This window comes from Silurus aristotelis (genome assembly GCF_946808225.1).
Source record: "Silurus aristotelis genome assembly, chromosome: 12".
Lineage (NCBI taxonomy): Eukaryota > Metazoa > Chordata > Actinopteri > Siluriformes > Siluridae > Silurus > Silurus aristotelis.
Window position 1 is genome coordinate 28260780 of NC_139585.1, and position 24130 is coordinate 28284909.

General features: G+C 41.4%; 1 protein-coding gene across 1 annotated transcript in view; it reads left to right on the forward strand.

Moving 5' to 3' along the window:
• erbb2 (erb-b2 receptor tyrosine kinase 2) overlaps positions 1-24130 on the forward strand; it is a 27944-nt gene continuing 3814 nt past the window's right edge. The window contains exons 1-26 of the mRNA XM_083557071.1: positions 1-329; positions 8137-8288; positions 10016-10184; positions 10285-10425; positions 10508-10573; positions 10940-11055; positions 12773-12914; positions 13036-13164; positions 14598-14724; positions 15402-15475; positions 16475-16565; positions 17096-17298; positions 17466-17598; positions 17687-17777; positions 17950-18104; positions 18849-18893; positions 19001-19136; positions 19900-20022; positions 20132-20230; positions 20777-20962; positions 22369-22524; positions 22603-22678; positions 22778-22924; positions 23172-23269; positions 23369-23542; positions 23692-24043. Of these exons, the coding sequence (XP_083413197.1) occupies positions 254-329; positions 8137-8288; positions 10016-10184; positions 10285-10425; positions 10508-10573; positions 10940-11055; positions 12773-12914; positions 13036-13164; positions 14598-14724; positions 15402-15475; positions 16475-16565; positions 17096-17298; positions 17466-17598; positions 17687-17777; positions 17950-18104; positions 18849-18893; positions 19001-19136; positions 19900-20022; positions 20132-20230; positions 20777-20962; positions 22369-22524; positions 22603-22678; positions 22778-22924; positions 23172-23269; positions 23369-23542; positions 23692-24043 (3457 nt within the window). The 5' untranslated portion in view covers positions 1-253. The remainder of the gene's footprint in view (positions 330-8136; positions 8289-10015; positions 10185-10284; positions 10426-10507; positions 10574-10939; positions 11056-12772; positions 12915-13035; positions 13165-14597; positions 14725-15401; positions 15476-16474; positions 16566-17095; positions 17299-17465; positions 17599-17686; positions 17778-17949; positions 18105-18848; positions 18894-19000; positions 19137-19899; positions 20023-20131; positions 20231-20776; positions 20963-22368; positions 22525-22602; positions 22679-22777; positions 22925-23171; positions 23270-23368; positions 23543-23691; positions 24044-24130) is intronic.

Genomic DNA, 24130 nt, shown 5'->3' on the forward strand with positions numbered 1-24130 from the left:
TCCCCGCGGCCGAAACTGACAAGTCGCTCTCTCAGTCACGCGCGCGCTCGCGAGTCGGCAGGAAGTTGTCGAGATTTGGAAAGGCTGAAGGAGAACACGGGAGGAGGAACGAGCAACAACGACGCGGTTTGTTTTATGTTTTCGGGAAAGTTTCGGGAGTTTCTACGAGGTGCTCAGGATTCGGAAAGCGGTTCCGCGGACTCATAAGCGCTCGGAGGCGGAATATGGACTGAATGGTGGCCGAAAAACCCCGATGGAGGCGGCGAGAAGTTTTCGGTTCGTCCTGCTGCTCTGGCTGTGGGGAAGGACAGGAGTCGCGGCGAGAGAAGGTGGGTCTCCGAGGAACATCTCTCACCACCCTGAACTCATCAGTTCGAACGAGTTTGGAAGGAAAACAATAAATAAACGCACGGAGAGAAGGTCTCATGTGATGTGAGAAACGGCACCGCGGTGTATTTATTTGTATATAAATATTTATATAAACAATCGCTCATTGACGCTACATAGTTTCAGCGTGTCTCACTAATAAGGCTGCGCCGATATATCGCGCTCTTTCGCGTATCGGTATTGCGATATAATTTTTTTCGGGACGATATTTTTCTAGCGATAAAGTTTATTTCTGTAGTGCTTTTCACAATGGACATTGTTTCAAAGCAGCTTTACAGAACACGCAAGACGTTATTTCCATGGATTGGGTGGGTGGGTTGGTTCCACAGTCCTTGGTGTGTTGGGAAGGTTTGGGGTGGTGGTGATGGTGTCCATGTTCGGTGGGGGGTTAGAGAAGGGGGGCATCTGTGAGTTAGAATCAGCAGCTTTATTTATATTGATGCATATAAAAAAAATTTAGGGAAATGAACGCAAGCAGAAGCGCTCATTTAAAACTCCACAACTCAAAATGTCGAAAACGCAAAAACCCATAGCTTTAGGAAAAGCGTATTTCTGGATGCGTGGAATAACCAATCAGCATAGGCAGCCGTCATATTTCTTTTCCCCATAATGATGCATACATACATTCTATCGTAATGTATTTACATTCTAAGAAGTAGGAACGCTTTGTGCAGTTTCAGGACGATCGATCGGACCGTTTCAGTCGGCTCTGAAAGTCAAATAAAACTCAAGTACATCGGTAAAACGCGCACACGTGCACACGAGCGCACAAACACACGCCGACTCTTTCCTGGTAGTTTCAAAGGTCACGATTGTGTCAGGGTTCTGATTACTCATGGAACAAACCTGGAATGTTGCACACTCGTGTGTGTGTGTGTGTGTGTGTCTGTGTGTCTGTGTCTGTGATATCGATTGTAAAATAATAAGCTGAGGCCGCGTAGTGGCTCGCCAACGTCTGTGAAGAGAAGGCTGGTTATATTTTCCCACTGATCTGTTATTCGAATTTACGAACCGCCGCATTACCCAATCTTATGACATCCGCGGAGCGACGGTGTGACTCGGGCCGACGTTGCTGCTAGATCTACAACCCAGCACAACCCTGCCCCTTTCCGACGATCTTGCTCGTTTAAACGATTGTTTAGATGAATATGTTTACAAACTTAATTTTAGGTAATTTTGCAATGATTATTAAATGTGTTCAACCGGAGCATTGTGACGGGAGGACGGAGCCTTTGGACTACAGGTTGTGTTCCCGGGTTCATGTTGACAAATCAGATTCCGTTCTCCAGTTCTACAGTAACCACACGGACCCCAATTTCCTTGCTCTAATATCGCTGCAAAAAAGGTTTGAGCTTAATTCCCAGCTCGGTTCCACAGTAGTCTGTAGACTTGAGTTCCCACCCATAATTTCACTGAAAGCATCATCATAATTGATTCCAGTGAAGCTATGGGTGGGAACTCCAGTAGAATTACAGTTCTCATCTCTAACAGTTCAATTCTAAACCGTTGGACCACAGTTCCTTTTCCCAGATTCACAGCAACCAAACAGATTCCAGATCTCTACAACCGGAGCTTTGTTCTGGTGAAAGAGGACCCTGCTATAAGGCCATAACTGCAAGGGGTCTGCAACCTTCAGCTTTAGGTAGAACATCACCCAGAGAATCAAACTATCTCTGCCTTTTCTTCCAAAGTCTATGCATCCAGCCTTCTACATGATGCAAAAGAAAACCCGATTAATCAGACCAGGCCAGCATTGCTCCATGGTCCAGTTCAGATGTTTAGGTGCCCATTGTTGGTGCTTTCGGTGGTGGACAGTGGTCTGCATGGGCACTCTATAGTTACACTGCTCTATACTCAGCAAGCTGTAATGATTTCTATCAAAACCAGCATTTACCTTTTCAGCAATTTGTGTGCTGCTGCTGATTCACCGATTGTTTTTCCTTGGACCACTTTTGCTATCTACTAACCCCTGCATACTGGGAAAACCTGATGTTGGCACCCAGATCCTTTAAGTCTCCCCATTTTCCTTCTTCTGAAGTACACATCAGCTCCAAGAATAGACTGTTAACTTGTTGCCTGATAATTCCCACCCCTTGACAGGTGCCACTGCAACACGTTAATGAATGTTATTCACTTCAACTGGCAGTAATTACAGCCTTCACTATAACCATTTAGACCACAGTTACTGTTCCCAGTTCCACAGCAAGCAAACAGACCCCAGATCCCTGCTCCATCATTGCTACAACCAGTTAGAGCTCCTGTCTTCGGCTCCATGGTAACCAGTCAGACTACAGTTGCCACCCGAAGTCTATTGGACCCAACCGACAGTTCCTTTTCCTAGATTTACCATTTGGAAAACAGTTCTTGTTCCAGGTTCCTATTTTTTCATGTTTTCCATCCAGCAGTTCATCTGTAACCAATCAGATTATAAGTTCCATCCTTCAGAAGGAGAAAAAGAGGAAGGCTAAGGAGGAGGTTTATGGATGCTGTGAGGGAAGACATGCGGGTAGTTGGTTTGAAAGAGGCAGATGTAGAGGACAGGGGGGGTATGGAGACGGGGACCCCTAATCTCACAATATCTTTGAGTCACAGGTTCAGGGCAAAAGAATGTCCATGATTGAGAAATGTCCACTTTTTAAAAGCGACAAGATCTCATGCGTGTGTGAGTCTTTTTGCATCACAAGCGATATCTTGTTCCGCGGCCGTCCCGCAACCATTACGGCAAACCCTAAATGGATAAACAGCGTGGTGTTATGGTCTTTAATACATAATTGGTACTTAATTGCTGTGGTGAAAGAGGAATAAAACATCTCGAACTTGTTTGCGTCCCAAGCAGGAAATGGCGTTTTAGTTTCTTGTGAACTTGTCATGCTATAGGAATACGTGCACTGCTGCTGCATTCATGGTTCATCAAGCTTTGTGCGTGTGTGTGTGTGTGTGTGTGTGTGTGTGTGTGTGCGTGTGTGTGTGTGCGTGTGCGTGCGTGCGTGCAGCCATCAGCAGCACGCTCACACACCGCAGCCGGTCCAGATCCTGTTCTTCCTGTCGGTTGAGCAATACTCGTTTGTTCAAGGATTGTGTGTGTGAAAGAGCGAGTACACAATGCGATGCTGCTCCGCGTATTTTCTATTTCTTTCTCCAAGTCTAGCCCGTAAACCCGCGAAGCGAAATGCGCAATAAAAACCACTTTATATTTCAATCATGTTTGATCCAGCTGATTGATGTGAAACAAAAGCAATAATCAAGTGTTTTTTTGGGGGCATTTTTTTAATTTTTTGTTGTTGTTTTTTTTTTTTTTTTTGTTGCCGCTGATGTTTGTGTAGGCTGAAGTGCTAAATGATTTGATTGTTCGATCAGCAGGAACAGCAATGACATCAGTGTGTATGATGTCATCAAGCCGTGTGCCAGGTGTGGGTTCGTCAGGGTTCATAGTGTCGATTTACATATTTTCTCTCTCTCGCTTTCTCTCTCTCTCTATCTGTCACTCCATCATATACGTTCTGTACATTTCAGATTCCTCTGTAGGTTCATGAAGTTTTTTATATATATTTATCAGTGGTGGGCCGTGCATTCGGTACCTGGGCTTTCAGTAGGAACGTACCCCGACTTATTCCACCTCTCAATACCACCACTACCACGTCGCAATTATAGAAACCATCAATACAATACAAAAACGCAATATAACAACGCGTGACATTACAGAGCGAGAGGCATTTCACATATGGAGGGTGAAAACCATTTTACTAAAGCAAGCTTCAAACCTCTACACTACATCATCACCTCACAAGAGATGCAGACTCATAATGTGCAGCGCTCCTCAGAGGCTGTAATCCAGTGGTACCGCTCGTATTCACTGGTCTGGAAGTGGCGAACAAACCCTTTCCCGGGCTGAGACAAGCTAGCTTGTCTAGCTTTTCTGGTGAATTTTGCCTTGAAAATAGATTTTAAAGTATGTACAAATCGGAGGATGGAAAAATGCTGACGCTATACTGGGCCTGGGCGTCCTGTGAGGCGTATTTGTATTCTGATTCGTTAAAGAAACAGACCCATTGCTAAAATAGTCGAAGGTACATCGACCAGCACTACTGATTATGAAGGCTCTGGGCAGATTAGATTGACATGGCAGCACATAGAGGCTAAAATCTGATTGGACAAAAAAATCGTACATACAGGTACTGAAAGCAGTGCAGCCAAAAGAAAGACTACGAAATGAAGAGAATAAACTGTTGGGAATAAATTAATACAATTTTATGAAACAAATATTAGAATGTAGGTTGTAAATGTAGGTCAGTGCTTCTGATAGTGTTTAGGCCAGCCGAGAAGGCTTTGCTGACCCTGACAGCCCACCACTTCATTCATGTTTTATTTGTCTCCTTGACATTTTTGAAATAATGTTTTCATTAAAAAAATTGTAGTCATTTAAAAAAAACAAAAATCTGCCCTTTTGACTTTCTTTGGGTTATTCGTTTTGTTTTTTTTGTTTTTTATTCCCAGCTTTACTTTATTCATAATTATTTTACAATTGTTTTTTTTGTTTTGTTTTTTTATGTTTATTTGTTTAATGGTTATTTTCATATTTTTTCATTGGCATGCACCTTGCATTTTTTTCTAATGAGCATGCCCCTTTTTTTCTTCCTCTTCGTCTTCTTTTTCTTTAATATTACAGTAATAAATCAAAATCAAAAAATTGTTTTAATTAGAAAAATTCCGACTTATTAGTTTTCAAATTTGCTCATTTTAGCTTATCAATATTTCTTGCTCTTTTAAGTTTTCACGCTTTTTTCCCTTCTTGTCATGATTTTCATTTAATCTGTATTAAATATATAATTTTAATGTTTTTATCTGTGTATTTTAATTGTTTTTATTTTATTGCTATCTATCTAACGTCTATTTTTGAGTATAATACCTTCAATCCATTTTTTTCATCAGTAAATCAGAATATTCTACAGAATCCACACAGAGGGGTTAAGAGCAGTCTTTAGAGCACTCTGTCTGTAGAATGTTGTGACGCGGTGACCATGAGACAGACTCGTCCAGAACATCAACATTTACCTCAGATGTTTTGGTAAATGAGTAACTAAATGCTCCGAACGACGCCGTAATCGAACTCAATATCGAATTCCAGCAGGGGATAAAAAAGTGTCAGTCGGTGGTTCATTAATACCACGTAGATGAGAGACGCTGTGGTTCGTAGCGTTAAAACCCGATTGATGGCTTTTCATTCCTGTCAGAAATCAGTGGAAATCGAATCTGCCGCGTCGAAGGTCATTTATAAATCCGAGATGTCTGAGACGTTTACACCTCGTGTAGTCAGCTGTCCTGATCATATTTTCCCTTTCTTTTGCCAAGTTAGTAATAATAGCTTTTGTTTTGTGTGTGTGTGTGTGTGTGTGTGTGTGTCTGTCTGTCTGTCTGTCTGTCTGTCTGTCAAATAGCTGTGATTAGAGTACATGTTTACCTCAGCGTGATAATTCTTTTCCACAGAAGATGTAGACTTTGGCCAGAGCTTGACCGAGAGGCAGACATGAAGTAAGACACAGACAGAAAGAGATAAAAAATAGAGAGAGGCCTAGAGAAAGAAAACCATATAAAAAGAGAAAAAGAGAGACAGATACGGACAGAGACTGACACACCAAGGGGCTAGCATACTGAGGGACAGAGATTCAGAAAGACAAAGAGATAATGGAAGAGAGAGAGAGAGAGAGAGAGAGAGAGAGAGAGAGAGAGAGAGAGAGAGAGAGACCAACATAGAGAGAAATAGACACAGAGGGACTATGAGAAAAGGAGAGACACACAGAAAGACAGACAACTAGGAGAGAGAGAGACACAAAGTGAGAAAGAGAGACACGCTGAGAGAATAACATACAGAGACTAGAAGAGACAGACAGACAGACAGACAGACAGACAGACAGACAGACAGACAGACAGACAGACAGACAGACAGACAGACAGAAGCACAACAGACCGAAATAGATATTGACAGAGTGATAGACCGCGAGTGAGACAGACAAAAAGACACACATATTGATACAAAAAGGGACACACTGAGAAAGACAGACATATCTAGATAAAGACAAAGAGACAGACCGAGAAGGAGAAGGCAGTGAGAAGATAAATTTCGAGGCGACAGAGAGAGAGACAGACAAGACCGACTGATACAGAAAAAAGTGAGACCAATAGAGACATAGTAACTGAGAGTGAGACCGATAGTGAGAGGGAGAGGGACAGACATCCAGACTGAGAGAGAAAAGGACAGAGTGATCCAGAAAGAGAGAGATTGGTATTCAGAGACAGAGATAGACGGAAAAAATGAGAGTGAGACAGACAGTGAAAGACATAGACAGAGCAAAATAGATGGACCTCATACAGAAAGAGGACGACAGACAAGGAGATGGACAGGAGTGAAATTAGAGCGAGGGGGACGAAAAAAGACATATCTAGTTGAAGACAAAGAGACATAATTAAAAGAAGACGAGGCGGATAGAGAGAAACAGTCCAGACAGACAAACAGAAAACGATAGAGATAGACATAGAGACAAAGCAATAGACTGAGAGTGAGACAGACAGCGAGAGATAGAGAGACGGGTTGAGAGAAAGAGACAGACATCGGATAGAAAGAGATTGGCAGAGCGGTGCAAAAAGAGAGAGACAAAGGCAGAAAGAGAGAGATTGCTAGCCAGACAGGGAAAGACTAAGAGGGAGACAGAGAGAAATAGATGGATGTCCGGACAGAAAGAGCTGGAGATGGACAGGAGTAAAATTAGAGGCAGGGGGACAGAAAAAGACTGGGACAAAAGAGGGGAGTGTGTGAGAAGAGACACAGGAAGTGCCTCGGATTCTATTCAAGGCCACTGGCCAGCCCCTACACACACTGATAGCCCTGTGAGGGAATGCTGGAATGGGGGATGGGGGGATAAATATTAGAGAGTTAAAGCACAGGGACATTTTCGTCTGCGTCCCCTACAGGCCTTGTCCATGCTTAGGTGTTGGTGTAGGTAATGTGCCTTTCAGTGTGTGTGTGCGTGTGTGTGAGATAGAGAAAGAGAGCTTCATATAACAATAGCTGACAAATTGATGTTCAGTTAAAAAAAAACTAAAAAACTGGCACTGCCTGTACAGCAACATTTCAGATTCTGAATCGGAGACGCCGAGTTGTTTTTCTCCGCCAACATTCCTGCCGAGAACACGGCATGGTAAACAACGCCGACTATTTCGTCTACCTGGAGTCCTTGTGATCACGTTGCATCAGCAGATTTTTGCATCAGCGGGGGGATTATTGTGTATTTTGGAAGGTGCCAAAACTTTCTCATCGTACTTGTGGAGATCATCATCTCCACTTAGCAGATGTATAGTTCCAGCTGTTGTGCCGCGAAAAGTATCGGCACCCCCTGATCAGTCCGCAGCCGTCACATGACCGGAATTCCTCCGAGGGCAGTTCTCTTTTTAAAAACTTGCTTAAAAAGTCTAATAACGAGGAAAGGGCAGGAAAAAAAACATGACCCTTGGCTGAACTTAATCGTAGCCCTCATCTGCTTTAGCGTCTCCTGTTTTGTTTTGTAAATCCGCTTATAATTTACCTGCACTTATCCCATGGACTGAGCCTTTAGATTATTATTTAATTATTTTATTATATAATTTAGATTAGCCAGCGTCTAGGAAACAGGTTCTTGTTTTGAGCCGAGGATTAATCACGATTCCGGGTCACTTTACAATAATAACGCCGCGTGTGTTTGTGTGTTGATCCTGCAGTATGTCTGGGCACGGATATGAAGCTGGCGTTGCCCTCCAGTCTGGAGAACCATTACGAGATGCTACGACTCCTTTACACCGACTGCCAGGTCGTCTACGGCAACCTGGAGATCACGCACTTAGAAGGGACACCCGATCTTTCCTTCCTCAAGGTAACAGTAGAGTTGTTACCCGTTTACAATAACAACAAACAAAACAAAACGTTTTACGGTGTCAACTGGTCTTTACACTTCTACCTTTTTTGTTTTGTTTTTTTACACCACAGTTTCCTTTACACTTTTAGCTATTATTGACACATCACAGTTCCCTATATACCTCTATATACATTACATGTCCCAGTATCCTTTACACTTCTAGCTTTACACGTCACCTTTCCATTCCATGTCTAGCTTTCTTTAAAATGTCAGTTTCCTTTATACATTTACATTTTTACATGTGACAGGTTTCTTTACAATTCTAGGTTTTTTTTTGTTTTGTTTTTTTACATCAGTTCGATTTACACTTCTAACTTTCCTTGACGTGTCACAGTTTTCTTTACACAATTAGCTTTACTTTACAGGCGACAGTTTCCTTTACATGTCTAGCTTTACATTTCGCAGTTTTCTTTACATGTTCAGCTTTACTTTACATGTCATATTTTAGCTTTACTTTACATGTCACAGTTTCCTTTACACGTTCAGCTTTACTATACAGGTGACAGTTTCCTTTACACGTCTGGCTTTACTTTACATGTCATAGTTTCCTTTACATGTTTAGCTTTACTTTACATGTCAGTTTTTTGTATACCATAGTTTTCTTTACACTTCTATCTTTCTTACATGTCATAGATTTTATAATTCTAGCTTTTTTGTCACTGGTGGTCTCTTTAAACTTCTAGCTGTACTTTACATGTCAGTTTCCTTTACACTTCTAGCTTTCTCACATGTCATAGTTTTTATACTTTTTTACAAATTTTCTTTACACTAATAGCTTCATTTTATGTCATATGTGCTTTTACACCACTAGCTTTCTTTTACATGTTAGTTTTCTTTACACTTTTACCTTTACATGTCACAGTTTTGTTATACTTCTAACTTCGGTTTACACGTCACAGCTTCTTTTACACTTCTAGCTGTTTTTATCACAGTTCCCTTTATCTCATATCCTTCTACCATGTCACAGTTTCCTTTACACGTCCAGGTTTTTTTTTTTTTTTTTTTTTGTCGTAGTACCCTTTACACTTTTTACATCTTTTTTCTACATATCATTGTTTTAATACTTTTAGATTTTTTTTAGGTCACATTTTCTTTACAATTTTTTGCTTTACTTTACATGTCACAGCTTTCTTTATTAGTTCTTGCTTTACATGTCAAAGCTTTCTATACTTCTAACTCCTTCCTTTTCTTATTTTCCATGACACCTCCAGTTAAAAAAAAAAAAAAAGTACCTTTTTTTCTAAATACTTCGTTATTTTAATATAACACTAACAATGTTTGGAATTTTTGACTATTAGCTGTTATTTCAAACATCATATTTTATTTACACCCATAACGGACTTGTAGAACATTCCTTGCTTTCTTTAAGAAATACCAGCTTTTAGGTTCCAGTTTCGAAATATTAGAAGCTTTTTTCAACAATTGCTTTTCTTTATACTCCCTTTCCATTACCCCTTTATCTGTTTGGTATTTTTTTTTTTCCACCGTCTTCTGCCTTTTCCAAGTCTGGATTTTTCTATTTCTTTCTCTCCTTATTGCCAGTTCTTCGACTTAGTTTTTAGCTTACCGTTAAACCCCTAGTGCTCTTATACATTTTCTTCACAATGAGAACATGTTCCAGAACATGTGAAATGAGTATGAAAATGCAGAAGAATCTGATGTCATCTCAGTCGTTTTTTCCGCAGGGAATAGTGGAGGTCCAGGGGTACGTGCTAATAGCCCACATCTCCGTGACAATGGTTCCCCTTGAGAACCTGCGCATCATCCGAGGCAGTCAGCTTTACAACTCGAGCTACGCGCTCGCTGTTCTGGACAACGCTGGAGTCGCACAGCTGTGGTTCAGGAGCCTTACGGGTACAGAGCGCTCAAATCGTCAGCTAGCTAACACTACACCGGGTACAACACTGCCCTGAGACTAGCATGCTAATTAGCTGTGGGTTGTTCTCTTCGTTAGAGATTTTACTGGGCGACGTTTACATCTGGGGAAACCCCAAGCTGTGTTTCCCCAACCCCAAGTCAATCACCTGGCGGGACATCATGGCCGACCAGAATCTAGACGGAAAACTGCAGCACCTTCAACCCTCAGCGTCGCACTGTAAATGCATCACATGACCTAGAGTTCTTTTAGTATAGCTCGATGCTAGTATTATAGTATATTGTGTTTATTTATTTTACAGGTCAAGCATGTCAATCATGTGAGTCCAGAGGCTGCTGGGGCCCTGCTCGGTCAGACTGCCAAACACGTGAGCCATTTCTCTTACTCTCTACACACACAGTCACTTTTCCAGCCACATGTGGTTCTCCCCCAAACTGTTGCTCCTCAAAACTTCCCACACATTTGAAGGCACCCAAGTGTATAGGATGTCTTTGGAAGTGGTAGGATTAAATTTTTTTACTTAAAGCATACTCCTGTGCACAAAGCCAGCTCCATGAAGATCACATCAAAATGTAGTGGAACATCTCCCAAGAAGAGTCAGGTTCTTATTAGAGCAAATTTGGGATAAGCACATAATAATCTTATGCAAAGGTGTCCACAAACTTTTTTTTTTTTTTTTTTTTACAATTTCTTTCCATTTCTAGCTAACCGGTCTGTGTTTGCATGTTTTCAGTGACCAACGTGCGATGCACCTCAGGCTGTAAGCGCTGTAAAGGTCCCGCCGCAAGCGACTGTTGCCACGTGCAGTGTGCTGCAGGCTGCACCGGCCCCAAAGACTCCGACTGTCTGGTGCGTGTTTTCTTTCACGGCCGTATTTTTGCCAGTACAGGTGGTCCCCGGGTTACGATGGAGCGACTTACGATTTCTCGATCTTACGATGCGATATGAAAAGAAACGCAACAGCGTATGCTCCACCCCTAACGAACCGGCGCTCATCCATGGTTTCGCTGCTCCACATATGGATATACCGTATAGTTAAAACAGTACGTTAGTGTAAGTTGCGCCGTTTTGCTAAACGATGTACTGTAAAACTTTGATGTACTAGTAACTTTGATGTAAAGTTCAATTATTAACTAATTGCAGTATACCCCTTCATACTGATCACCGTTCTTTAAGACTCGTGGGTAGGGTACGCTATGTCTCAACTTACGATATTTTCAATTTACGATGGTGTATTCGCAAACACATCTCCATCGTAACTTTGGAACTAGTTGTGTTCGACTTTCTCTTTTTTAAAATCTGACTTTACTTTACACAGCACTTTCTTTTACACGTATAGCTTTAATTCACACATCACAGATTCTTTTACACGTCTAGCTTTACTTTACACATCACAGTTTCTTTTACATGTATAGCTTTACTTTACACATCACAGTTTCTTTTACACGTATAGTTTTACTTTACACATCACAGTTTCTTCTACACGTATAGTTTTACTTTACACATCACAGTTTCTTTTACACGTATAGTTTTACTTTACACATCACAGTTTCTTTTACACGTATAGTTTTACTTTACACATCACAGTTTCTTTTACACGTATAGTTTTACTTTACACATCACAGTTTCTTTTACACGTATAGTTTTACTTTACACATCACAGTTTCTTTTACATGTATAGTTTTACTTTACACATCACAGTTTCTTTTACATGTATAGCTTTACTTTACACATCACAGGTTTTTTTACACGTATATATTTACTTTACACATCAGTTACTTTTACACGTCTAGCTTTACTTTACACATCACAGTTTTTTTTACACGTATAGTTTAACTTTACACATCACAGTTTCTTTTACATGTATAGCTTTACTTTACACATCACAGTTTTTTTTACACGTATATATTTACTTTACACATCAGTTACTTTTACATGTATAGCTTTACTTTACACGTCACAGTTTCTTTTACATGTATAGCTTTACTTTACACATCAATTTCTTTTACACGTACAGTTTTACTTTACACATCACAGTTTCTTTTACACGCATAGCTTTACTTTACACATCAGTTACTTTTACACATAAAGCTTTACTTTACACATCACGCATCTACTTTTTTACATATCACAATTTCCTTTACATGTCTTAGCTTTTTACATGCCATGGATTTCTTTACACTTTCAGCTGCTTTTTCATAAATGCTAGCACTGCTTTACTGGAAAAAAAAAAACTTTCCAGTTTTGTTATATTTCTAGCTTTCTTTTACACAGATTTCTTTATACATCTAGCTTTATATATCAGGTTTCTTTACACCTGTACACTTTTACTTTACTTTTAGCTTTTTATTTAAACATTTTTTTACGTCAGTTTCCATTACACTTCTGGCTTTTTACATCATAGTTATATTATAGCTGTTTTTATGATTGTTCTTTACACTTCCAGCTTTCCTTCACATGCCACAGTTTCCTTTGCACGTTTTTTTTGTTTGTTTATGTAACAGTTTCCTTTACACTTCTAGCTTTTGACCCTTAAATTCAGTTTTTTCTTTTTCCTTTCCCTCAGGCTTGTCGGCACTTTAACGACAGCGGCACATGCAAAGACAACTGCCCTTCTGCCTCCATCTATGACCAGTTGGCATTCCAGTCCAAACCAAACCCCAACAAGAAGTTCAACTTCGGTGCCACCTGTGTGAAAACGTGTCCCAGTAAACTGCCTTTTTAATTAATAAATTTTATTTTATTTTTTTTACCTCTACCCACTCTATATACAAACACTAAAGAGAACCGGAAAACTCGAAATAATTCTCTTCATCATGTTTTCTGCAGATAACTATTTGGCCATGGCTGTAGCTTGCACATCATTTTGCCCCATAGCAAATCAGGAGGTCACCGTTGTCCAACCCGATGGCCAAGAGACACAGAAATGCGAGAAGTGTGAAGGAGAATGTCCGAAAGGTACAAGTGTGTAATTAAGTGTATTTTCTCGGTTGGTTTGCCTGATTGGTTTATGCAATGTGGTTACTGCAATTGCATACATGTATTTGAAAGTCTCTCTCAAAATTCTTTAAACAATACCCCACAATGACAACGTGAAAGGAGTTTGTTTGAAATGTTTGCAAATTTATAAAAAAATTTAAAACGAAAAAAAAAAAAAAATCACGTGTATTATCAGCCTTTTCCATGACATGCAAAATTGAGCTCAGGTGCATCCTGTTTCCACTGATCATCCTTGAGATGTTTCTACAAATTGATTGTAGTCCACCTGTGGTAAATTCAGTTGATTGGACATGATTTGGCACACACCTGTCTATATGAGGTTCCACAGTTTACAGCGCTTGTCAGAGAACAAACCAAGCCATGAAGTCCAAGGAACTGTCTGTAGACCTTGTCTGTAGTCTGGATTGTATCGAGGCACTGATCTGGGCAAGGGGACAGAAACATTTCTGCAGCATTGAAGGTCCCAATGAGCAAAGTGACCTCCATCTTCCTTAAATGGAAGAAGTTTGGAACCACCAGGACACCCGACCAAACTGAGAGATCGGGGGAGAAGGGCCTGGGTCAGGGAGGTGACCAAGAACCTGATAGTCACTCTAAAAGAGCTCCTAAATTTCTCTGTATAGAGAAGAGAACCTTCCAGAAGAACAACCATCTCTGCACAGAGGGGCCAGACGGAAGCCACTCCTCTGTAGTGAAACTCAGTTGGAGTTTGCCAAAAGGCACCTGAAAGACTCTCAGCCCATGAGAAACTAAATTCTCTGGTCTGATGAAACAAAGATTGAGCATCATGTCTGGAGCAAACCAGGCACCACTCATCACCTGGCCAAAACCATCCCTTCAGTGTAGCATGGTGGAGGCTGCATCATGCAGTGACAGGAACTGGGGAGACTCATCAGGATTGAGGGAACGATGAATAAAGCAATGTACAGAGACATCCTTGATTAAAAAACCTGATCCAGAGCGCTCTGGACATCAGACTGGGACAATGGTTCATCTTCAACAGGACAACGATCCTAAGCACACAGCCAAGATAAGAAAGGAGTGGCCACGGGACGACTCTGTGAATGTCCTTGAGTGGTCTATTAAACATCTCTGGAGAGATCTGAAAATGGCTGTGCACAGATGCCTACCATCAAAACTGATGGAGTTTGAGAAGTTCTGCACCTTCAGACTTGTAGATTTCAAACCAACTTCTTTCAAGTTGTCATTATGGGGTATTGTTTGTAGAATTTTGAGGAATGTAATCCATTTTGGAATTCAGCTGTAACATAATAAAATGTGGAAAAAGTGAAGCGCTGTAAATCCTTTCCAGATGTAGGTTTTAAATTTCATTTACTTGGTGAAACATACAGACACCCTGATTATACATATATGTGTGTGTTCCGGCTCAGTGTGTTACGGTCTCGGGATGGGGAACCTCCAGGGCATCCAAGCTGTGAACTCCTCCAACATCCCTTCGTTCCAGGGCTGTAAGAAGATCTATGGCAGCCTGGCTTTCCTTACACAGTCATTTCAATGGTGAGTGGGATTCGGGGTCAAGAGCTAAATGCCTTTAAGACCTGCCCTAAGAAGTTAAAAAACTGTTTATGATAGATTGCAGGTAAGCAGAGTGTAGAAGTGTACAGTAGAAGTCAAAGCCCCGATCTCAGAGAGGATTAGACTTGTACTGAAAGGCAACGCAGAATTTTTGTGCACAGGCACAAACATGATTTGCATGGAAGAGTCTGAAGCAAGAAGCCACCTCAACAGCTAATGCATGCAAAAAACATTTTAATACGAGGTGGATGTTTACAAGAAAGTACATTATTTAGTCCCCTTGCACAGCAACACAACGTTCTTTTGGAACATGTCCTGGAAGTCTTCTTTTCAAAACGTGTCAAGCACCTTCTGCGATTTGAAGGTCTCCTGATCTCGTGTTGTCTCCCAGTGATATTTGAAGATCATTACAACAAGTCTGTAGGTTGCTCCTAAATATGTTGTGCATCCAAAGACGTTTCTTAAGAGAAATGAGAATTTCTAAAACAAGAGGAGGAAGACATTTGTAAGTTGTGTCAACGGTGGTGTTGAAGCGCATTAAGAGGAATCATACATTTGGGGACATGCAGGTGTAAGAAAATGATCAACTTTAGGCATTTAATTAATTAATTAATAATTTTTTTAATTAATTAATAAAAAAACCTGTGTTTTACATACAGGGACCAGCAGAGTAATTCATCGGGTCTGCAGCCGAGTGACCTTGAGGTGTTCCGCACTTTAGAGGAGATCACAGGTAAATGTTTGTGTTACAGTGTAGGTGTTACAATGATGCAAAGTGAGTTACATTGTACGTGTTAGCGTTACAGTGTAAGGGTTGCAATGATGCAGAGTTACAGTGCAAGTGTTACAATGATGCAAAGTTAAGTTACATTGTAAGCATTACAGTTAATGTCAGAATTACAGTTACAGTGTTACAATGTTAAAATGATGCAGTTACATTGAAAGTGTTAGTGTTACATTCACAGTGTACATATTACAATGATGCAGAATTACAGTTACATTGTAAGCATACAAGTTACATTGTAAGCATTACAGATAATGTCAGAATTACAGTTACAGTGTTATGATGATGCAGAGTTAGTTACATTGTAAGTGTTAGTGTTACATTCACAGTGTGCGCATTACAATGATGCAGAATTACAGTGTAAGTGTTACAATGATGCAGAGTTGGAGTTACATTAAAGTGTTACTCCAGTATTGGTATTCTGTTGTAAGTATTACAATAATGCAGGCATATAGTTACAGTGTATGTTTTACAGTTACATTATCATTTATAGTGGTTACAAAGTTATAGTGTAAGTGTTACAATGAAAGTTACAATAAGTGTAAATGTTGCAGTGTTACTGTTACAGATTTACCATGTTAGTGTAACAGTATAAGTGTTACAGATTTGTTAGTGTAACTGTTATTGAACTGTATTGATAATTTGTGTTCCAGAGATATACATTATATACAGAGTTCCCGTGTTAATGTTACAGATTTACAATATTAATGTAGCAGTGTTACAGAGATACAGTGTTATTTGTGATACAGTGTTACAAATGTACAGTTTAGTGTTACATTGTTGGTAACAAAGTTACAATGTTAGTGTTGCAGTGTAAGTGGTACAGATTTACAGAGTTAGTGTTTCAAATGGTCATTGTTCTTCTTATTTATAAAATATAAAATGATTAATTGAGTCATGGTTGGGTTTGTGTGAGAACTCGGCACTCACCAGAGATGTTTCCCCCAGGTTACCTGTACATCGACGCATGGCCTGAGAGCCTGAGCGACCTGAGCGTGTTTGAAAACCTGAAGGTCATCAGAGGACGAATGCTTTACAAGTACGACTGCTTATTTCTACATATAGTTTGACTTCATGTTGGCAAAAATGGTCAAAGTTTTTTCGAGGAAAACTGCTGGTTCAGAAAGGTATTTTCTATAAAATATATAAAAGGGGTCTTTAAGGTTTGTTTTAAGGTAAGTTTTGCATGAATATTTATGTCAGTGGAAGGGCCTCGCAAGGATATAGTAAAAAAAAAAAAAAAAAGAGAAGGGTGTGTGTGTTTTATTGTATGTGTTGGTAATTAAAGTTAATGATTAAGCTGTATGGCTGTTTTTTGTTGAACATGATTGCTGCGCTTAGCAGTGCGTGTTCACCTCCTCTAGTCTAAATCACACTATATGAACAAAAGATATTCTACATTTAACTCCAATTTTGCTGTTATAATAACTTCCACTCTTCTGGGAAGATGTTTCCCTAGATTTTGTGGAGATTTGTGCACATTTGAGTATCAGGATTGTATCAGGAAATGACGTGTAAAGGTTAATAAACTGTTGTTGTTGTTGTTTTTCCGTCTCTTTTTGCTCGTAGGGGTGTGTTTTCTCTGGGAGTGCAGTCTCTCCAAATCGAGTCTCTCGGCCTGCGTTCGCTGCGTCGTATCAGCGGCGGCCTCGTGCTCGTCTACAACAACTCCAAGCTGTGCTACACCTCATCCCTTCCCTGGGCAGCTCTGCTCTACTCGAGTCCAGAGCTCAACCTCATCAGCAACAACAACCGAGACCCCGAAACCTGCGGTAACACACTCTCTCTCTCTCAGACACACACACAGGGTCACGTGTTCACTCGTACACTTAGGGTCTCACACACACCAGAAAAATCTACTTAAGTACAGTGACGAAGTTTATACATTCCTTCCGACCTCTGCCTATAGACCGTGTGTGTGTGTGTTTGTGAAATTCAGTGGCGGAGGGTCACGCGTGTGACACGCTGTGTGCGAACGGAAGCTGCTGGGGTCCCGGGCCGAGACGGTGCGTGTCGTGTAAGTCGTTTCAACGCGGCATTGAGTGTGTGGAGCAGTGCAACATCCAGAACGGGTGAGTTTTTCTGCATTTATACAGCGATATTACGGATTATGTTTTGATCATCGACGAACAACTTTTAAGTGTGTGTGTGTGTTTGTAGTGCCATCAGAGAGTTCATCGACGGATCCTCTTGCATTTCCTGTCATTCGGAATGTCGGATAATCAATGGCTCCGCCTCCTGCAGCGGCCCAGTAAGACCCTTTAAGGCATTACATCGATGTTTAATAATTTCCTTTATTACTAACATTCATGCTAACATTCAGTGGCAGATTGGTGGTGCTGGGATTTGAACCCATGACCTTATTCACTTAGATACCATTAATCCAACTAAACATAATTTTTTTTTCTCCCCTTCTCTTGCAGGGAGCGACCAATTGCGTTGGGTGCATGCACTTCCAGGACGGCGACACGTGTGTGGAGCGCTGTCCGAGCGGCGTGAAGGAGGAACAGCACACCGTGTGGAAATACGCCAACGAGAGCGGACACTGCATTCCCTGCGCCACCAACTGCAACGTCTCGTAAGGAAATGCACACTGGAAAATGCAATTCTATACCACAAGAGGCGGTGTTCCGTTCGGGACACCCCTCCGCGATCGTTCAGTTTGGCCGGGGCGGCTTCGCTGTAGGAAGAGTCCAAACTTCTTTGGAGGCCACTGTACTCAGTGGGACCTTCAATGCCGCAGAGACTTTTCTGTCCTCTTACCCGGTTCTGTGCCTCGATACAATCTCAAGGATGATCAGTGGAAACAGGATCTCAATTTTGAGTGTCATAACAAAGGCTGTGAATACTCATGTACATGTGATTTATTTATTTATTTTTTATAAAAGATTAGCAGTAACACCAGACTATCTACTAAATGATTTGAGGAGATAATCAAGAGTTAATCAAGAATTGTACATTTATTTGCCACTCAATAATTTATAAACAAATGTCAAATTTCGAAGTGACAGAATTAAGAAAAGGTTACACCTAAAAACATCAGTAGCACAGAAACCTGAGATCTTTAATTTTTTGGTCTGTTCTACTGCTCAGGACTGAGATCATATTTCCAATCACACTGAGACCTTTAAAATGATTTTAAACATGAAAAGTAAAAATTCATAAACTCCTAAGCTCTAATAACTACAGTCTGCAAGTAAAATAGCTTGAATTCTTCTCCTGAAACTTCGAAGTCACCTTTCACTGATGCGGGGCAGATCAGAACGTTAACTTTTATCCGAGATTGATTATCTAATAATACTTTTTTTTTTTCCCCTGATAGCTGTACGATGGACGATCGAGGATGTCCGGTTCCACAGAAAACTGGGTAAACATTAAAATATCTGGACGAATACCTCAGAAAGTAGTCGTGCCATGTTGGAAGGGAACAGGAAGTTTTTTTTTGTGATCTCTGAAAAGTGTTTTTGTTGACAGGCTCGGGACCACGATAGCGGCGATCGGCGGAGTGGTCCTCTTCCTCATCCTGCTGGCTCTGCTCATCTTCTACCTGTGCCGGCAAAAGAAGCTGAAGAAGAAGGAGACTATCAGGAGACAGCGGCAGGAACATGAGGTCTGAGACGCGCAAAGAATGTTGTTGCTATCCAGTATAAACCTAGAATACGTTATCAATAAGAAAACAAAAGTCCTTCTCGATGGACGAATAAAAATTGCAGCTTGACGATTCTTTGTAACGCCGCATTGCGTCGATGCTGCGGTTCGCAGGAAAACGTTGTTCATGTTCATCAAACAGGGTGGAAGAAATGACTTTCTTTTGAGGCAGGAATGGTCAGAGAACATGACCACTTTTTTCAGAAAATATTACAGCTTTATTGCTCGTATTGCTACGACTTTATTCTTAAAATCTTACGAATTTATTCTCAAAATATTACGACTTTATTCTCAAAAGATTACGACTTTATTCTCGTATTGCTACAACTTTATTCTCATAAGTTTGACTTTCTTCAGGTAAACCATTCCCAAAATCTAACAAGTTCACTAGCGAAAAAAAAAAACAGAATCCCAGGGAACTTTTTACCTCAGATATGTGAAAGAATTTCGACACCGTATGTGAATATGAAGCCTGACAGCACTTAAAAAAAACAGGAAGTACTGACCATATAAGGAGTAATGGGACACCGGACAGGTAATATAGGTGTGTGGAATTTAGTGAGTAGTTTAAGAATGTGACTCATCATAGCCGTTTTTTTCCTTCCAGGTAAATTCTTAAGTAATGTGTAAAAAAAAAAAAAAAAAAAAAAAAAAAAAAAAAAAAACCCTTCGGCAACAGAAAGTGTCGGTTCGAAGAAATTAAGATTTGTTTTTCCCGCGTATAGCTGGTGGAGCCGTTGACGCCGAGCGGGGTGCAACCCAATCAGGCTCAGATGCGCATCCTGAAGGAAACGGAGCTGAAAAAGCTGCGCGTCCTCGGATCCGGCGCTTTCGGGACCGTCTACAAGGTCAGCACGAGCGACTACTCGAATTAGCAGGAGTTCTGTGGAGAAGTTTTCGTTAAACAGACTTTATGTTCAGCTCCAAGCTTTGAAATATCTGTGTTTTGCCGTGCAGGGCATCTGGACCCCGGATGAAGAAACCATGAAGATCCCGGTGGCCATCAAAGTGTTGCGCGAGAACACATCCCCTAAAGCCAACAAGGAAATTCTGGACGTGAGTAAGCGCCCTGTAGAAAAGCCTTCATACCTCATACCAAGGCTGAATACAAAGAAAAGGCCTTTTTGCTTACATTAGTAGATATCCAGTTGTTGCTATGGTTACGTGTCACACAGGGCGTCCTCGAGTCTTTTTATCCAAACTATTTCCTTTGTATGCAAGTCTGGGGGTTTTCATATTTATTTTTGTATTTTTTTGGTCAAGACAAACCCAAAGGATAGTGCATACTGGTATTCTATTGTTGTTGCCATGACTACTAAACAAGTGTGTGGTATTATGTTAAGCCGAAATAATCGGACCATCCATATACACTATATGGAAAAATGGTTTTTTGGAACATCCCGTTCCACATTAAGTCCCCATTTGTTGGTACAATAACCTCCACTGAACTTTTGGAGTTGATGAGGGTTAAGGTCTGAGCTCTATATGGCTTAAAAGGTCTCCATACTTCTGTCCATATAGTGTATTTCACTTCAGTGACTGAGGTTATACCTGAAATAGGCTGTTGGTAGAATGTTTATTCCAGTGTGTGTGTATACGTAGGAGGCGTACGTGATGGCAGGCGTGGTCAGTCCGTACGTGTGCCGCCTGCTGGGAATCTGTCTGACTTCCACGGTGCAGCTGGTCACTCAGCTCATGCCGTACGGCTGCCTGCTCGATTACGTGCGAGAGAACAACGACCGCATCGGATCCCAGTACCTCCTCAACTGGTGTGTGCAGATCGCTAAGGTGAGACGACTACACAGCGACGCACTCCCAATCTGTTCGAATGCCTCATGTGGAACTACATAGATGAACGATCATCTTGCAGAATACGGTGGCATCAAAAAGTATCGCTCTGGTTACAAGAAAGTAGTTTCTTTATCTACGTTTGCACGCCAAGCATGTATGTCAAACGTCTCTGCCGCAGATTTGCCAAATTCCACGTGCAATTTCATGTTTGCTCTTTGTTTCAACGCGATAAAACGGCAGACGTGGTAACGCACTTGGTTGGAATAGCAACAGTCAGCACCATTAGTCTTTTTGATACACCTTCGTACATAGAATAAGTGCGTCATATTTACAATACAGACACGACCAGTGTTGTGCTCGTTACTAAAAAATAGTAACTAGTTACAGTTACTCGTTACTTTATTCAAAAAGTAACTCAGTTACTTTGTTGATTACTTCCACCAAAAAGTAATGCGTTACTGTTAAAAGTAACCTTTTAGTTACTTTTTTTAAAGAACGTTCTTTAATGTTCCCATTAATGCCCTTTTATGCGTTATGATCTACAAACACAAAACTGACTTAAACACAAAGTCATTCTTAAACACTATTTTATTAAAGTCAGAGCAGCACAAACTGAATATATCACAAGGATTTCTGAAATAAATAACAAAACAAGCTGAATAATATATTCACAATCAATAACTAAAGTGGCTTCTGCTGTTGTGTTGAGCTCTTAAAAAAATGTTCCTTTCACAGCTGAAGTATGAAAACTATCAACAATGTAGAACAGAACACCGGGTTAGCTTCTAGCTTCTAGCTCCTCAGGCATGGAGTTTCTGGAGGTGTTTCAACAGATTGAAGTTGCTGTTTATCGCAGTAGATACGAGCTTCGAACCAGAAACACACAGCTTACATTTGACTTAAAAGTTTTTGTCTTTATGCTCAACTAAAGTGAAATAATGAGCATATTTCCACTTTGAGAAACTCGTCTTGCTCTCGCCTCGACTCGCCATTACTGCCGCACAGACCTGAATAAACGGAGACACGCCCACAGTGCGTCTTCTTTGTGTTTACAGTGGTTCATCCACCAATCCTACAATGCGACGCTGCTGTAAGCAAGTTAGACTGTAGTCTACACTTTAGCCCAAATTAATTCATTTAAAAAAGTAACGGGTAACGCACCATACGGTAACGAAGTTACTTTGAAGTTACTTAAAAGTAAAGCGTTACAGTATTAGTTACTGTAAAAAGTAACTCGTTACTAGTAATGCGTTACTGCCCAACACTGCACACGACTTTTGTAGACACCATACACCCCATTCCACATTTAGTCCCCATTTGCTGTTATAATAACCTCCACTCTTCTGGGAAGATGTTGCTTCGGTAATTAAACCAGGACAACAAACCTGTGTAAACATCTGCAGGGAATGAGTTACCTGGAGGAGGCCCGACTGGTCCACAGAGATCTGGCAGCCCGGAACGTTTTGGTGAGGAACCCCAACCACGTGAAGATCACAGATTTCGGCCTGGCGCGCCTCCTGGACATCGACGAAACCGAGTACCATGCGGACGGCGGAAAGGTTTGTGTGTGTGGTTTTTTTTGCTATTTAATTTCTTGGGTTTTTTTTTTTTTTTTTGCTAACCACGGCCTCCTGCAGGTGCCCATCAAGTGGATGGCTTTGGAGTCGATCCTTCACAGGAGGTTCACACACCAGAGCGACGTGTGGAGTTATGGTCCGTATTAAACAGCACAAATAACCAAATAGAGGACAAAACGCATAAAAAGCAAGCTGTGGTAATAAAGAGTAATTTTGCCGTTCACTGATGATTCAGGAGTTACCGTGTGGGAGTTGATGACCTTCGGCATGAAGCCGTACGATCTCATCCCCGCGCGGGACATTCCTGACCTGCTGGAGCGAGGAGAGCGTCTTCCCCAGCCTTTCATCTGCACCGTTGACGTCTACATGATCATGGTGAAATGTGAGTACTTTGTGCTCGGTGGTCAAGGACTTTTCATCAGATAGTTGTAAGTTCGAACCATAGTGCCATTCTAGAACATATATGTGGTTCTTCTCCAAACTGTTACAAACTTGAAACCAAATGGGCACAATTCTTCTGGTCCACAAACTTTTGGTAGTGTGTATTTTTTGATCACGAGGTCTTCGAGATCTGGTTAGGTTACAGTGTTCACAACAAGGTTACAGTGGTCATGTGATGTGATCGGCAGGCTGGAAGATTGATCCCGAGTGCCGGCCCAGGTTCAAGGAGCTTGTGAACAATTTCAGCGCCATGGCACGAGATCCTCCACGCTACGTCGTCATTCCGGTGCGTGCGATTAATACCGTTACTGAAAATTGAAATCGACTCGCGTAGACGAGAGCACATGTACAGCAATTAATGAATGTACGAATGATTTAACTCCAGAATGACGAGCAGATGAGCCTGACGAGTCTGGTGGACAGCCAGTTTTACCGCACGCTGCTCGAAGAAGAAGGAGGGAACGTGAAGGAACTCCTGGACGCCGAGGAGTATTTGGTGCCGCAACCCGGATTTTTTGAGAACCAGGCCAACGGAATGACGAGACATCACTCGCACAAGGTCAGAGCGTTTTTTTGTCGCGTAATTTCCACTCAAACAATCTTGAATCGTATATATGTATACATTTCGTTTACCGCGTTCGTTCTTTCGATTCTGATCCGACACTATTCTATTATAAATGGCTTCCTGTGATCCCGTCAACAAAACAGAGCACAGATCAGGGACTGGAGATGGATGGCATGACGAATGGCCGGAGCACGTACACGTCGGTCAGCACTCTGGGGCGCAGCCTATACCCAACACTTCCTGTCGGCGCTACGGCCAACGGAAACTGGGGCGGCTCTCAGTACCGTTCGCTGGCCCGAAGCCAGTCCTATTGCTCAGCTGGCGGCCAATCAGACTCCGTGTTTCTGGATGGGGGCAGAGATGAGCCTCCATCCAGTCCTGGACGCTACAGTAAAGACCCTACTTTCCCTGGGTGCATGGACGGAGACATGGAAGTGGATGGGCCGATGCATTACCCGTCGCACTCGTTGCCACGCAAAACACACACGCAACCGGGTGAGTCACGATGCAAGTCCAACATCCTGTGTTCTCCAACACATAATCACTGTATTCACTATGAACTTGTTTTTTTATCGTTCCTTC